The sequence below is a fragment of the Microtus ochrogaster genome, chromosome 2 (assembly GCF_000317375.1).
Source record: "Microtus ochrogaster isolate Prairie Vole_2 chromosome 2, MicOch1.0, whole genome shotgun sequence".
Taxonomy (NCBI): domain Eukaryota; kingdom Metazoa; phylum Chordata; class Mammalia; order Rodentia; family Cricetidae; genus Microtus; species Microtus ochrogaster.
In genome coordinates this window covers 67,844,016-67,861,595 of record NC_022010.1, presented here as the reverse complement: position 1 = coordinate 67,861,595, position 17,580 = coordinate 67,844,016, and the positions used below count along the sequence as shown (strand labels likewise).

The 17,580-nt window shown below is 43.1% G+C and overlaps 1 protein-coding gene across 1 annotated transcript; it reads left to right on the top strand.

Annotated features, from left to right (window-relative positions):
• Window positions 1-6,578: 6,578 nt before the first annotated feature.
• On the top strand, window positions 6,579-7,503 carry B3galt5 (beta-1,3-galactosyltransferase 5). Its single transcript, XM_005372525.1, is given in 3 exon segments — window positions 6,579-7,140; window positions 7,143-7,436; window positions 7,439-7,503. Coding segments are annotated over 3 exon segments (921 nt in total).
• The last annotated feature ends 10,077 nt before the right edge of the window (window positions 7,504-17,580 follow it).

The following is a 17,580-nucleotide window of genomic DNA, read 5'->3' as shown; positions in this document are numbered from 1 at the left end:
AGAATATGTGCTTAATATTAGAGAAGGTTCCATGAGTTGCTGAGAAGTTATATTCTTTTGTGTCTTGGGTGGAATGTTCTGTAGATGTCTGTGCCCATTTGAGTAACAACTTCTGTTAGTTCTGTTATTTCTTTGTGTAGTTTCTGTCTGGCAGAACTGTACATTGATTAGTGGGGTGTTGAGGTCTCCCACTATTTGTGTGATGTGGTTTGATCTATGCTTTAATCTTTTTTTTTTTATTTTCGAGACAGGGTTTCCTCCATAGCTTTTTTGTTCTTGTCCTGGAACTAGCTCTTCTAGGCCAGGCTAGCCTTGAACTCACAGAGATCCGCCTGCCTCTGCCTCCGAGTGCTGGGATTAAAGGCGTGCACCACCACCACCCGGCTTGCTTTAATCTTTAATAATATTTCTTTTAAAAGAGTGGGTGCCCTTGTATTTAGGACATATATGTTCAGAATTAAGACCTCATCTTGATGAATTTTTCCTGTGTTGAATATGGAATGTTCTTTTCCATCTCTTTCGATTAATTTTCATTCAAAGTTGATTTTGTTAGATATTAGGATAGCTACACCAGTTTGTTTCTTACTTCCATTTGATTAGAAATCTTTTCCCAACCCATTACTCTGAGGTAAAGTCTGTCTTTAATGTTGAGGTGTGCTTCTTGTATGCAACAGAAGGATGGACACTGTTTTTGTATCCATTCTGTTAGCCTGTGTCTTTTTATAGGTAATCGAGTCTATAGATATTAAGGAATATTTGTGACTAGCAATTAATAATTTCAGTTAAGTTTTGGTTTGTTGTTGTTGGTAATGTGTGTGTTTCCCCTCTGTGGGATTTGTTGGTGTGAGATGCGTGTGTTTTTGTGGATGCAGCCATCTTCCTTGGGTTGCAGCTTTCCATCTAGTACTTTCTGTAGGGCTGGATTTGTGGATAGATATTGTTTAAATATGGTTTTGTCTTGGAATATCTTGTTTTCCTCATCTATGGTGATTGAAAGCATTGCTGGGTATAGTAGTCTGGGCTTCCATTTGTGGTCTCTTAGTCTTTGCAGCACGCCTGTCCAGGGCCTCTGGTTATCAGAGTTTCTATTGAGAATTCGGGTGTTATTCTAATGGGTCTGCCTTTATGTGCTACTTAGCCTTTTTCCTATGCAGATCTTAATATTATCTCTTTATTCTGTATGTTTATTGTTTTGATTATTATGTAGCAAGGGGGCATTTTTTTTCTGGTCCAGCTTATGGTGTTCTGTAAGTTTCTTGTGTCTTTGTAAGTATGTCCTTCTTTAGGTTTGGAAAATTTTCTTCTGTGATTTTTGTTGAATATATTTTCTGTCCCTTTGAGCTGGAGTTCTTCTCCTTCTTCTATCCCTGTTATTCTTATGTAGCCTTATCATGGTCTCCCAGATTTCTTGGATGTTTTGTGTTAAGGACTTATTGGATCTTACATTTTTTTGACTGATGAATCTATTTTCTCTATTATCTCTTCAACTCCTTAGATTCTCTCTCTTCCATCTCTTGTAATCTGATGGTTATGCTTGCATCTTACTTATTTTCCAAGATTTTTCATTTCCAGAATGCTCTCAGTTGAGTTTTCTTTATTGCTTCTATTTTGGTTTTCAAGTCTTGATTTGTTTGCTTCACCTGTTTGTTTGTTTTTGTTTTTTGTTTTGTTTTCTTGGCTTTCTTTAATATATTTATTGATTTCTTTCAACTTTTTTTGTCTGTCTTTCATTTATTTAAGGGATTTTTTCATTTCCTCTTTAAGGGTCTCTATCATCTTTATAAAGTTATATTTAAGGTCACTTACTTCTGCTTCTTCTGGGGTAGCATGCTCAGGTCTTCCTGTTGTAGGACCTCTAGGGTTTGGTGGTGCCATGTTCCTCTTTATGTTGAATGTGTTCTTATGCTGCCATCTGCCCCTCTCTTTCTTCAGTGCATGCAGGTGGGTCTTATGCTTCAGGAAATCCCTCTTCCCCCAATTGGTGAAGGTGGGGTCTATGGATCAGGTGGCCCCTCTTCTTTCAGGTGCAGGCAATTCTGTGCCTCTGGTGGAGACTGATATCGTTCTGGGTTCTTCCAATTATAGGTAGGGCCAAGGCTCTCTGCAGAGGCAGTCAGGGCCAAGTCTTCTATGCTCACAGATTCTCTCTAGGGGCCGTCTGGGCCAAGGCTCTGGTGGTCACAGATGCCATGGGGGATGGTTACGGTTTGGGAAGCCTGCTCTGGGGTTTCTTGGGTCGTGTGGAGCACAGCATTTGCCTGCCAGGACTAAGGGCTAGAGAGCCTATCCCTCCAATAGGGAACTGAGACACTCACCTCTCCAGTCTGGTCCAAGGCTCCAGTGGAAACAACTGATTTGGGGGATGGTAGTGCTGAGGCCCCATTTTTTTTCAAAATATCACACTAGTTAGAAGGTCCAGCAGCCATGAAAGGTCACGATCACATTTATTCAAAATACATTCCCTTAAATGGTTAAGGTTTCTGTTGCTGTGATGAAACATCATGTCCAAAAGCAGCTTGGGAACAAAAGGATTTATTTTGCTCACAGTTTCATATTACAGTTCATCATCAAAAGCAGTGAGGGCAGAAACTCAAACAGGACAGACACCAGGAGGCAGGAGCTGATGCAGAGCATTGGAAGAGTGTTGCTTACTGGCTCTCTCAGCCTTCCTTTCTTATAGAACCCAGGACCTCTGACCCAGAGGTGGCACCACCCAGAGTGGGCTGGTCCCTACCCTATAAATCACTAAGAAAATGCTTACAGCCAGATCTTATGGAGACATTTTCTCAATTGAGGTTCACTCTCTTTGGATAACTCTTGTTTGTGTCAAGTTGACATTAAACTAGCAAGTACAATGGTTGCTATTAAATTTCTTTCAGTGTCTGCCTGTGTGTGTGTGTGTGGGTGTTCGTGTAACCTTCATGTGGGTCTGATTCTGGCCTCTTGATCCTTCTCCTTTGCCAGCAAAATTGTCTTATATTTTCTATTGCTCTGAAGAGATATTGTGACCAGCAACAATGCCACACCTCTTAATAGTGCCACTCATTATGTGCTTATGGGGGCCAATTACATTCAAATGATGACAGAACGTAATCCCTGTCTCTTCAGTTTAGCCTCAGGCATATTCATATTTTTTATATGCACACCAACTCTTGCCTTTCCTTTTAACTTTATTTGCATTGATGTGAGGACATCACATCTTCTGGAATTAGAACTACAAACAATTGTGAACTGCTCTGTGAATGCTGGGAACTGAACCCAGATCCTCTGGAAGAAAAACCAGTGCTCTTAACCACAGAGCCATCTCTCTAGCCCTCAGACAGGTTCTTAATACAAGGGCAGAAAGCAGCCTCATTCTTTGTAAAAATATCACAAGAATGGTCTCTATCCCCATTACTAATATTGCTTCCCTCTGAGACCTCTTGAAGTGACCGCACGGTCCACAGCACTACTACCACACTCCTACTAGGATGGCCCATTAAGCTCAGCACTCAGTGTTCAACTGTTTTCCTCATCCAAAGCCCCACCGTCTTCTACATTCCTCCAAAACACAACAAGGTCAGGCCAGTCAGGCTGTATCCCACTCCCTGGTACCAACTACAGTGTTAATTACTTTTACCTTGTTGTGATGAAACACCATGAGCAAGGGATGTCATAAAAATTCAGTTGGTCTTAGAGTGTCAGAGGGTTAGTGTCCATGATGACAGCAAAGACATGAATGGCGGGAACAGCTTAGAGTTCACACATTGATCCACAGTAATGATGAAGAAATAGAGCCCGTTGGCAATGGCATGGGTTTTTCAAACCTCACAGCCACATCCAGTGACACACCTTCTCCACCAAGGCCACACCCCCATCCTTCCCAAAGACATCCACCCACTGATGAAAAAGTCATCAATCATATGGGCCCAGAGAGGCCATTCTCCCTGAAACCACCACAGGGCCTATCTTCATCTTTGAGACCTCAGAGGATTCTCAGATATTTGTTGTTGTGGACAGGTGATCATATAGTTGACACTGTGCCTCAGTTGTACCCATGTTAGAAGTCACAAAACTGAGTCCAGGAATGCAGCTCACACACTTGCTTGGGGTCACACAGGGAGAGGGCAAAGCATGAAGTAAAATGAAAACAATTTGAACACTATTATTTTCTCTCCTAGTTATTCCTGAGAGACAAAAGCTTCATTTTTGGTAGATAAACTGAGTCCAGAAGATAGTCTCAGAAGGTAGGGTGGAACATTGGCCACGGTCAGCACTGCTCCTCACAAGGAATTCATTTCATCCATGGCTTCTACCCTGTGACTTAGCCCTCTGGAGGGAGCTAATTTCTTGCTCAACAAAAGTGAGTGTCTTTCTTTCTCAGTGTTACAACACTAACACCAGTGATCTCAAACTTACCACATTCCAGGTTCCTTGAATTTCAAGTCAATTGTACAAATCAGAAAATGAGAGGTGCTTTTGTGGTAAGTACTTATATCATTGCTATGACCAAATATGACTTAAAGAGAAATGACTTATGATGGGGGGATTTACTTTGTATCCTGACTTGAGGTGATTCTACTTTGCAGCAGGAATACATACACACCACTGGGAACAGCTTGTAGCTGTGGTAGCAGGGTGTGAGATTATTGCTCATATCTTGTGGATCAGGAGGCAGAGAGAGGACATGAAGTGGACGGTGTCATAAACTCATCACTCATCCCCCAGTGCTCACTCCCTGTAGCTTGGCCCCATCTCATAAAGGGTTTTACAACCTTTCCCAACAGCAGCGTCAGATGCAGACCAAGAGTTCAGACACATGAGTTGTCAGGAACTCATAATGTGAAGAGTTGCTTTTTTTAGCCTGCTCAATTAGAGAAGTCTGTGGCCATTTGCTAAGGACCAACTTCGACAAAAATACCTTTTGTCAGGCTAGAGGTATGAAGATTTAAAAATATAATAAAGAGTATGAAAACATGAATGAAAATAATAAACATGAGAAACATATAGGATAGTATCCAGAGGGAATTCCAGTGAACACTAAAATTTGACTGCACCTAATTTCCACTTGCTTTAAAGACCCCTGACTGCAAAAGTTAAGAGTAAGACAGAAAACTCCATTAACACAATACAAGGAAATGAGTATACCAGTTGAAGGTTGTGGGCTATATCCATTAAATATTTTGTGGCTAGAACAAAACGAGTCATGCTCACACCCTAGACCAAAACACTCTGTAGGCAAATCACTCCCTGCATGGAATCAAAGTTATCTCCACAAAGGACCTGGACTCATAGTTGGATTTTTAGACTTTTGTTTGAAGCAGGAACATATTTACATCTCTATTCCTGAAGTACAAGGTCTAGCTATAAGCCACACCTGTTGATAAACTTGAGAGAGCAGAACTCCTATTCTACAGCTAGGTGGGGCCTTTGAGGTGGAGGCAGAACAACATTGAAAGAACTAAAGGTAAGTTCCAACTCTCTGATCTTTGTCAATGTGGAAATAGGCTCATATTTTTGGGTCTCCACAGCCAGTCATGTGCTTGTACCTAGAATGCACTGCTTCCAGACCTCTACTTGCACCCTGAATGTACAGCTGTCAGACCTACAGGCTGTCTAGCTGCATTGTGACATTCCTTGTCATGGAGTCACCAGAGGTCAGAGCTGAGGATCTGTTAGGAGATCTGGTCCTATCTACTGAAGGACAAGGAGTCTGAATACCCCATTAGTGAAGGGCTGGCAGTTCCCAGAGCTGGGACCAGTATCTAGAATCCCAAAGCTGTCAGTGTGGCACTGGGGGACAGCAAGGCAGGCTGCTCTGTATGCTTCACTGTTGGGGCATGGTTTCCACTTCTGTATTCTAAGAGTCCAGACTTTCTTCCTTTCTTTTTCTTTTTTATATTTTATTTATGAGTGTTCTGCATGTATGCCTGCATGCCAGATCATATTATAGATGGTTGTGAACCTCCACATGGTTTCTGGGATCTGAAATCAGGATCTTTGGAAGAGCAGGCAATGTTCTTAACCTGTGAAGTATCTCTCCAGCTTCTCCAGAGTTTTCTAAACCATGGATCTCTTCTTCCATCTCACCTCCTTGGCAATCAACTAATATTTTTTAAAGTTCATTTTTAAATTGTGTAATTGGGGTTTTGTATATTACACATATATAATGTGTACTGTTTACACAGATTCACAGTTCCATTACCTTAAACATCTATTTTTCCTTTGTTTTGGTACATTTTGGGTAAAATTTAAAAGTTTTTAGTTTATGTGCACGGAAATTTTGCCTGCATGTTTATCTGTGCACCATTTGTGTGCAGTGCCCACAGAGGCCAGAAGAGGGCATCAGATCCACTGGAAGAGCAGATACAGGTGGTTGTTGGCAGAAAATGTAGTGCTCCTAACCACTGAGCAATCTCTCTAGCCCTGTGTTGGGAACTATCAAATACTTCTCTGTTAGTTCCTTATAAAATATAAATTCTAGCCCTTGTGCTAGGCTTGGAACACCAGAACAGAGCCCTCTGATCCCCTTGTGTTTGGGGATCTATTACTCCACCCTCTCTCTTGGGAGACCTTGCAGTTTATCTTTGTTCTTTCAGATGGACTTCATGAAGATGAGGCTGATTTATGCTTTCATTCTGATGATGGGCATTCTATGCTTGTACTTCAGCATGGAACCTTTCAAGACACTGCCCCTAGTTCTCAAGAAAGGTCATGGTAAGTTCCTTCAGCTTCCAGATATAGACTGCAAGCAGAAGCCACCTTTCCTTGTGCTGCTGGTGACTTCATCCCACAAGCAGCTGGCGGCTCGCATGGCCATCCGAAAGACATGGGGGAAAGATACAGAGGTGCACGGGCAGCGTGTGAAGACCCTCTTCCTCCTGGGGGCCTCAGACAGCACTGATGAGATGAATTCTACAGCCCAGGAGGGCAAGCAGCACCGCGACATCATCCAGAAGGATTTCAAGGATGACTATTACAACTTGACCCTGAAGACATTGATGGGCATGGAATAGGTGCACCACTTTTGTCCTCAGGCAGCTTTTGTGATGAAGACAGACTCAGACATGTTTGTGAATGTTGGCTATCTGACTGACCTGCTGCTGAAGAAAGACAAAACCTCCAGGTTCTTCACAGGCTACATAAAGTCCAATGATCTTCCATCAGGCAGAAGTTCAACAAGTGGTTTGTGAGTAAATTTGAATATCCCTGGGATAGGTACCCACCTTTTTGTTCTGGTACGGGTTATGTCTTTTCTAGCAATGTGGCCAGCAAAGTTTTCAATGTCTCTGAGAGTGTTCCATTCCTCAAGCTGGAGGATGTGTTTTTTGGGCTCTGCTTGGCCATGCTGAAGATCCAGCCTGAGGAACTCCACACTGAACAGACCTTTTTCCCATTTGGCTTAAGCTTCTCCGTGTGCCACTTTCAGAAAATTGTGACCTGCCACTCTGTGACACCCAGAACTTACTCACTTACTGGCAGGCGCTGGAGAACTCTCAGGAACAGAATTACTCTGCTGTCTGAGGGGAGCCTGTGGTGCAAACTTTAATAACCTTTGGCAATATTTGAGAAGACCTGGGTTAGCTTTGTTGGGAACTTTCATGGGTAGAGAGAGAAGGAGGAGGAAGGCAAAGAGTGCTGTCCTCAATGCCCTGCATACAGCAGAGTTGATGTACACACAAGCAGAGTCAACACTTGTTCTCACTTGGCACCCAGAGCAATAACAGATCTCATGTACCAGGCTTTTGCACTATGTTCGCAAGGTTTGAGACATGCCCTCATCTGCTCATTTCAGGGCTCAGTATACATATGATATACTGATGTGATCATTCCAATTTTACAGGTCAGGAGCCAGTAGCCATGGCCACTTACTTGTCCAAAGACTCCCAGCCTGAGGATGTAGCAGGAAAGAGAATCAATTGCTATGCTAATTCAATTGGTGACCCCCAACTGAACATCCCATTATTTGCCAGAGGGCAGTAGTGGAAGAAGCTTAGGGTGAGTGTCTTAAAACTAATAGTGTCCTTCAGGCCCTTTCCTGAGTCCCCTGCTCCCCACTTCCCAATCCTTCTATTTTTAAATACTAAGTCTGTGATGATCCAACTTTCTCAGCTCTTCCCCCTCACTTGAATGATGTAGCTAGGTACTAAGTCTGTTAGCCACTGGGTACCCAATGCATCTTCAACATGAGACATGCATGCCTGCAGACATTAGCTCACCTCCATGTTAGAAGGAAATTTGGTTATATGACCATATAAATCAGCTTGAGTCTTGCTGTATATGTAGGTTGACCACACTGCTGAAATCCTAGTGAGGATGATGTCTCCTCTGAACCACCTGGGACACCTGGTCTCTGTTGAGGATGCCTGATGGATTGATGGTGATCAGTTGAAGCTCTGGAGTCATGGTCTGGTGTAGGAGTCCCTTCTATTTGTGTGTTGCTTTCATTGGTTAATGAATAAAAAACTGCCTTGGCCTAGCTGATAGGGCAGAACTTAGGTAGGCGGGGAAAACAGAACTGAATGCTGGGAGGAAGAAGGGAGAGGCAGAGAAGCCATGGATCCTCTGCCTGAGACGGACACTGGTTAGAATCTCTGGTAAGCCACTGCTACCTGTTGATACACAGATTAATGGAGATGGGTAAAACTAATATGTAAGAGTTACTCAATAAGAAGTTAGAGCTAATGGCCAAACAGTGTTTTAATTACTACAGTTTCTGTGTGGTTATTTCAGGTATAAACTATCTGGGTGGTGGAGACAAACAAGGGGCCACTTCCTCATGTAACAATGGCCTGTACTGGTGTCCAAGAACTTTGCTGGAACCTGGACTGGTCCAAGCTCCTGGGATGCAGAGCATGGAGATAGGCCTAGTGGAAGGGCTCTCCCTGCATCTCTGATCTTTCCCCAGCTGTTTATACTGGATTATAACATGGTCATAGATCTGCTGAGTATGTTGGTTTGGAATTTAACCCTGTAGGCTTTCAGAGCTGGGTAAAAATAGGAGCTCCTGGCAATTCAGCCACTGTCACTAGACACATAATCTTGCTCTGTATAATTGGAATTATTGCTTTCTACATGCTTTTTACTTTACTATATTTTATTAAGGTTTCATGTGACTGCATTCCTGTAAATATTGCAATATGACCTCATCTGAACTCAGGAAAATTTACACAAGTTAGAACCATTACCTGGTAACTGAAAGACCCTCTGAGAGTGTCTTTCAGTCTGGGGAGACCCTTCCCAAGGAACAGCGAGACCACTTGTGTGGATGCAAACAGCAAGAGGTTCATTTAGATACACAGGTACCTGGGGCGTCCAAGTCTCTCGGAGGACTGGCACGCTGTCCGGCTGGGGTAGTGGGTTTTTATAGGGTAAAGGGAGCAGAAGCATGGTTACAGAAGCGAGATGCATAGTTACAGGGTTTTTATTGGTCAGTTTGAATATGGCCGAGTTCAAGTCGGGACAAGGTCCCTGGTTCCCGAGAATTCAGATATGGGCTGCCTTGGCTCTTATCTAGGGCAGACAGGGTGTCTTTCTCGGTATTCACCGTTCCTCCCCCGGCCCAGCCACAGGTGTCTCTATCTCGTTTTGGCAGCTTCTAAACTGCCCTTTGTTAAAACCCTGAATATTCAGTACAAGCCTTGCAAAATGGTGCTAAGTTTTTTAACAAGCTGGACGGGGGGGTCTTTCAGTAACTACCTCCAGGGCCTCATTTCCACACTTGTTCCTGTCCCTCCTCTGAGTCTCTCCCATAACTCTTGGGGGGAATTCTTCTGTCTGACATTCTTCATAGTCATACAGCACCATGTTCTGACCCTTAGTTCAGAATATGTGAAAATCTGCGCCAGGGAAAGAGAAAGGGTGATTGTTCCTGGGTGTGTACTTGGAACTACATACAGCATCAAATTTAAAATCAGCCAGATCTTCTCTTGACAGGGAGAAAAGCCAAGGCTTGTAACAATATGGTGGCTTTGCTGTCTAGAGGGTGGAAGAGCTGACATCAGGACCTGGCACCAGCCACTCTGTGTCAGACCTTCCCTTTATTCATTCCTTCATTAGCCATGTTTGCTCACTGCATTCACACACATCATGAGCAGGTCAAGGTGAGGGTCTCCAGACATCAGACCTGAGTGAGCTCAGTGTAGAGAAGCTGGTCAGGGACAGGTTCTCTTGGTCTATGCACAGTGCATGGGAGCATAAGCAGGTGTGGTCACCTGTGCCCAGATTTGCTCTTGCATTGAAGATGCAGGCATTCTTTGAGAGTAGCTGCAGTTCATCCTTACAACCAAACTGGTTGTCATCAGAGGCAACTGAGGTGACTCAGTCACTCGCCCAGGGTCTGAGATGCAGTGGAGGCCCAGCCCTCAGCCTTCTCCATTGGCACAGCATTAACATACCTTCCTGCATGCTTACTTCTCTCAGAAGCCTGGGGCTGGTGCTATCCAAGGAGTCACCAGCATCTCCCTTTGCCCACACACTGCCACCTCTGTCCTGGGTGTTGGCTAGAGTGTTGGTTTACTTCTTCATGGTTCTGTTTGATTCTGACTCGGCCCTTGGGCCCTATATGGAATTCTTACATTTAGGCTAATTTTATCATGAACAGAAATAATTATTGCAAAGGCTCCTGCAAAGACTGACTTCCCAGGCTCTTTGCTTATTTTTATTTCTCCATGTCTCTCCATGGTGTAAACTCTGTGCATGAACACTGGCACAGGTATATTAGAAGTAAACTCTCAATCACACCTCTAAGGTTTGTGTGGTGCATTCATTTGGCTGAGAATTTGATAGGAAATTTTTTGGGGGGTGTCCCTCATGTGTCTCCTGCTTTTTAACCTAACTCTCAGGAAAAAAACACATCTTCAGAGATGACTTTAGATTATTCTTTGAGGTGAAAATTGAAACTGCCCAAGCTCAGAGTTGAGACGGGCTGTATGAGCCTGAAATGAACGAATCGGAATGAAGCCTAATAACAATAGCAAAAGGTTTTAATCAATTAAAAGCAGTGTTCTCTAGTGACTGGGCATAGTCATTTAATTTTTTAAAGATTTATTTATTTATGTATATAGTGTTCTGCCTGAATGTATGCCTGTGGGCCAGAAGAGAAATCAGATCTCACTATAGATGGTCATGAGCCACATGTAGTTGCTAGAAATTGAACTTAGGACCTCTGGAAGAGCAGCCAGTGCTCTTAACCTCTGAGCCTCTCTTCAGCCCCCAGGCATAGTTGTTTTAAATGCAAGTAGAAAAATGAATTCTGTGTCCAAATGTCTTTTTTGTTGTGTTATCATTTTGGTGTTTTAGTGCCGGGGGTGGAGCCCATGACTGCATACAAGCTCTCCCCAGCCCCTGGTGAGTATTTTGAATCATGCTTTCTACTACCTCTATGCAGGGGTCATGGGGATCAGCTCCTGATGCCTGCAGTTCAAATGCTGTGTAAAGAGGTTATGACTGTTAACTTGACACAACCTACAATCATTCTGGAAGAGAGCTTTAATGAGAAATATCTCTATATTATCCATTGGTGTAGGAAGACTCAGCCCACTGTGGGGGACACTGTTCCCTAGGCAGGGTGTCCTGAGCAGTACGAAGGAGGAAGCCAACTGAGGGCAAGCAAGGATCCATGTGTTTTCCTGTCTCTGTTGAGACCATAGATGTGCCCCACTGCTTTAAGTTCCTGCCTTGATTTCCCTGCAATAACAGACCACAACCTGGAGTTGTGAGCCAATAAAACCCCTATTCCTGGAGCTGCTTTTAGTCAGGGTGTCTATCACAGTAACAGAAATGAAGCTAAAACAGATGCTCAGGGTGTTACCCTCACGGGGTCTCAGACCCTTCTCACCCCACCATGCCCTTGGATGTCATCACCAGTGCTACCCTTCTGTCCAGAGAGCTGTGATACCCTTCTTACATTCTGCTTCAGGAAATATCAGAGGGGGAGAGTGGACTCATTTTACTTGATCACATAAAACAAGAAATACCCTCTGTGCCTGGAAGTAACTCATCTGAAACCAACGACACTTTGTGGTCAAATCTGATTTCTTAATGGATAAAAAATTGTGGCAAGAAGAGCTGAATGAAGTAGGGCCTGACAGCACCTCACTGTGAAGGGTTGTATGGATCTTTTCTTGCACCAGGCTCATCCTGTCCATCATGTGTCTGATGTTCATAGTTGGCTGGCTTCAGTGGACCAGTCTTCGTGGTGAAACACCTCTTGGAGTACACCCAGGCCCCAGAGTCTAACCTGCAGTACAGCTTTCTGTTAGTCCTAGGCCTCTTTCTGACAGAAGTTGTTCGCTCCTGGCCCCTTATACTGACTTGGGCATTGAACTATAGAACTGGCGCCCAATGTGGGGTGCCAACTGATAAATGGATACTTAAAAGAAATCCCACACTAGTTTAGAATTGAAAAATAGATATTTATTTAGGCGTAAACTCACAAATCAGATTTCTCTGCTTAAACATTGGACAGAGATCTAATCCAGCAATCCAACAATCCAAAGAAGCAGCCAGCAAAAAGGAGGAAGGGGCTGATGAGGCCATGCCCCAGTATGTGGAAACCACAAGCTGTGAGATTTCCTACAGCAAAAAATTAATGTCTATGTCAATGAATCATGCTTGAAATTGTCATTTGTCTGTACATTGAGGAGGTTCTATAGGCTGACACTGTGTTTAGGGAGCAGGTTTATTTATTTATGATTTGTTAATAATGATATTTATATTTAATAAAAGTTAATTTATAAGCAGCAAAATGCATGTGTGTGGTTCTAGCTTACAGCTTATCTGAAGTTAGCCATATCTATATGTATGGTCTAAATTCTGCTAAGTTTTTTTTCATTTATCTTTGTGTTTGGAAGTTTTTTTTTCAATTTTGCTTTGATTTTGTATGTTTAGAAAAGTATTGAGGAAAAGTTTTGCTTATGTTTGAAATATAAGAAGACTTGTTTCAATTGTGTTTTGGAAGCCACAGAACTCTACAGTTTAAAAGGCTTTCAGGGGCAGTGAGTCTTGGGTGAACAGTTTGTCCCTCTTGGTAATTATAAATGCAGACAGTAGGCAATCATCCTTTGGAATTTCTTTCTCTCTGGAGTACTTTTCTTTTGTTTAAGCCTAAGGAATTAACCTTATGAATTGACTGGCTGTGCATTTGGCATCTTTGATAATTATTTGTTTTTGAGGTTCAGTTTGGATCCTCAATCTCTTAAATGGAAATAAAGTGGGTGAACCAAAAGTCTCCCTTTGACTTTGGCATGTCTGCCACCAATCTTATGTGCAGCCCTGGAAATCTCTGCACCCTTGCTCCATACTACTCATCTCCTCTGCCAGCCTCAGAAACCAAACTAAAGTTGGAAGCAGCAGGGAGAGGAACAGGGCTGTGCACAAAAGTGCACAGATGCCTGGAGATGGGCAGCTTCCAATGGCTCTACTCATTCTCATTCCCACCAGCAACATTGCCTTTCCATGACAATGTGGAGACCGTCTGTGGTCCCCTTGAAGGCTGGTCCTATCCCACCTACATGCCTGCCTTGTTGCCTCTCCAGCTAGGCTCCCACTATTATCTCCCATCTGCAGCTCTGATCTGATACCCCGTCTTTTCTAGAACATTCCCTCAGCACACAGCATACTCGACCTCTCTACATAGACTGTCTTCCAGACAGCCCTTCTAAAAATTACCTCCTTTCTCTTTTTCTCGTAGTGCAAAAATCCTTCCATAGGACAGATTTCCCCATTTTATCTGTCTCCGACTTGCTCTCCTCATCCCATTGTATCCTGACCATTCAGGTGGAGTGACCACACCCTCCCTCTGGTAACTACTCCTACCCCATGGGAGGGCAGAATTCAGCCTGCTATTTCTGCCCCTCCAAAGGCTTATCATCTCTGCATTCTTCTGCTTTATGAAAAACATAGTGGTCTGCATTGGATTATTAACAAGGCAGAGGAGGTGCTAGGGTTATGGTTTGGTGAACACAGTGCTTGCTACATGAGCAAGATGACCTAATTTTGGATCCTAAGAATTTATCTAAATCTGGGAACAGAAACATGTTATCCCAGCCTCCCTACTGTGAGATGGGAGGTGGAGACTCCCTGGAAGCCTTCAGGACAAGGGGCCTGGTTTACAAAGTGTAAACTGCTACAAACAAGGAGGAAGGCAAGAATATTGGTACCATGTTTGCCCTTGATCTTCACAGGTGTACTGCGACACATGTGTGCTACAATTCACACATGGAAAAGTTCTCTCTCTGTCTCTCTATCTCTGTCTCTTTCTCTCTCTGTCTCTCCCTCTCTGTCTCTGTCTCTGTCTCTCTCTCTCTCTCTCTCTCTCTCTCTCTCTCACACACACACACACAACTGTGATATAATGGTTTTTTTTACATTGGAAGTCAACCTGGAGGAGCTAGTTTCCTTTCCATCAAGTGAGTTCTGGGAATCATACTCAGGCTGCCAGGCTGGATGACAAGTGCCTTTCTTGGCTAAGCCATTTTGTCAGCCCAGGTGACTTTCTGTAGCCACAGATGATACTTAATGGATGGATAAGCAGCCAGTTCTCATCACAGAGCTTTATTGATTTGTGCTATTCTGCAGTGCAGACCTGTTTAAGGTCCTAGAGAAAAATGGTTCTATAATGTCTGTTTTAGATTTGTTGATTATTTTGGTCCTTATGACCAATGTCTATGAACCAGGGAAAGTATCCATTCCACCTGACATGTGCAGGTGGGGAGGGTGGGCCAGGCCAGTCACATCCAGTCCCTCATGGCAATGCTGTGTGCTCTCTCCTTGATTGGATGCACTATGGCTCTGCAGGCTTTGTCAGTATAGATGGATCTTGAACTCAGCAATTAGGTCTTTCTGTGATGAGGCCCAGCCCATGCTCAATTACATAATATTTACATTAGTGCAGTTAACACCAGAAATTCTAGTTTTGCTTACCTCAGGGAAGAGCCAAGAACTCAAGACAAAGAAGGGCCTCACATACAAGCAGCTAAACTCCACGCCACATTTATTCAGAAGGAGAGCTAAATTTCACTGACTTGTTGACCAGAGACAACAACAGAATCAAGTAGGCTTTCTACTCCTTCCTGGTTTTGAATTTCAAATAATATAATGACTCATAGTGGTCGAGGCAAGATGTGAACCCCTAGTGCTTTTCAGTGATTTGCTGGTTCTGAAATGTGGAAGAGACACTCTTTGTTTGAGAAACACTGGACTCAGAGACTGAGTTAGGGTTAGGTTGGTCAAGGTAAACAGAAGTTCAACCCTGTTACCTTCTACCTGGAATCCACAGTAGGGTTAAGGGCACACATCTTAAAGCAGGCCTGGTGGGGCTGGATCAGTTTTCCACTAGCATCAGGAACAGTGACTGCTGCCTATCAACACAGCAACCTTACTTATCATTCATTTTGTGTCCTCCTAGAGAATCTTCCCTCCCTCCTTCCTCCCCTCTCCTTGGTTTCTTTCCTTCCTCTTCCCCTCTCCCTTTCTTCCATCCTTCTTCCCTCCTCCTTTCTTCTTTCCTTCTTCCCTCTTCCTTTCCTCCTTCCATTCTGGCTTTGAACTCACAATCCCCCTGCCTGACCCTCCCGAGTACTAGGACTACAGAAATGTACAACACCTGGCAGAAATTTATTCTCCATTAAATAAAATGACTGTTAAGGAGGCTTTGAGAGTAGAGTGTAGCTGTGGTGAGAGGAAATGGGATAGACACCATCAGTATTCTTGAAGTGCCAGAGAATCTTTAGAGAGAAAGTACAAGCACAACACACAGAATATGTAGCTCACCAAGTTTTTTCTTAATATCCTTGGTGGTGATTTCTGAGACCCTTGCTGATACATTAGAGCTTCAATTGGACATGGCTTATTTCTCAGAGGACTATGGAATGCTGACCTCTGAGAGAGCAAAAGCCACAGTCCTTGCACACGAGAGCCTGTGCAGTTCCTCTGTAATGTCCTGACAGTTAGATCTGTGTGTGTGTTTTTAGTATGGCATTTCCTCCCTAAGAACTCTTAAATATGAATAACATGACTGTTAAACATGAATGTCTTCAATGATGAACATGAATGAAATTGGATCTACACCAGTAGCTCTGGAGAATTGTAAAGATGGGGATGACATTTGCCTCAGGGAAATTGGAGTCCTTCCTATAGTGAAGGTAATGACAGGTGGGTCCCCTCTGTGAGTGATAACCTTCTGATACTGCCTCTTAGGAGCTATCTTTACAGTATTAAGTCACTCAGTTTACAACCCTCAGCTTAATACCTTTGAAAACAAAATGATAGGGAAGATTTCTCTAGGCAATAAGGCAATATACAGACAATAAGAGGGTTATACAGGGTAAGTTTAGGTCAGAGCACACAGCTTTCCCTTCAGATGATATACCATAATACATGTGTATGCCATCAATGATTAACCTTAATCACTGTTAATCATTGTGCCCTATGTGCCTCATGGAGTCTCATATGAGGCATAAAGTTAAGATCCATATGTTCGCAAGTAGTGGGTATGATTTCCTGTGAGCCCTTCCTTTCTTCCCTCAGATTTTCCTCCTTGGTGCCTGTTGACCAGCTATGAGCTGTGCTAAGGCAGCGTGTGCCACTGACTGACTGCCCAATGATCTCGTACTCCTGTGGATTCCCTACAATTAGTCCAGGAGCAAATTCTTCTGGCATGTGACCCAAGGTAGAAGGCAACTGAGAGCCAATGGAGTCTTGTCTCACCTTTTTTTCTGCTGAGGTGACGTTGGAAGTCATGGTCCCCAACTGTGGCATGGTCCACTTTCTGTCAGACTTACCATAAGTGAAAATGAGTCCAAGTGTATCAGGCTCTTACAATGCCAGGCCTTCATTTCAGTGTGTTCAGAAAATGTTTCTGTCTTCCAAGTGTTAGGATTATAGGTGTGTCCTACCACACCCAACAACTCTTTTCCTTTTTTTTTGTTTTTTACTTTAAGAACTTTAACTTTTAGTCTGCATATATTTTCAACACACTGTAAATCATTTAGAGGTTTTCTTTGTTTTTGAATCTCTCTTTGCTGTATCTCTCTCTCTCTTTTTCTGAACCCGTACATTCTATACTGATGCAAATAAATCAGGGAAAGCAGGTTACACGTAAGATGATTTGAGTAGGGTGGAACAAAGCCCTTATAATTCTGTCTAGAAGGCAGAATTATATGCCATTCTTATGGTGCTAAGGGATTTTAAAGAACCTCTTAATGTATTTACAGATTCACAATATGCAGAAAGAGTTATTGTGCATATTGAAACTGCTGAATTTATAGCAGATGACACAGGGTTGACTTCATTGTTTATCCAGGTACAAGACATAATCAGGAACAGGCTTTGTCCGATGTACATAACATACATCCGGTCCCATACAGTTCTGCCTGGTCCTCTAGCACAAGACAACACTGAGATTAATCAATTATTAATTGGAATCATGTTGCAGGCCTCAGAATTTCATAAGAAGCATCATGTCAATAGTAAAGGCCTAAAGAAAGAATTTTCTATTACATGGCAACAAGCTAAGGACATTATAAAGAGATGTCCTACTTGTTCTTTCTATAATCAAACACCGTTGCCTGCAGGGAGTAACCCAAAGGGCACTAAGAG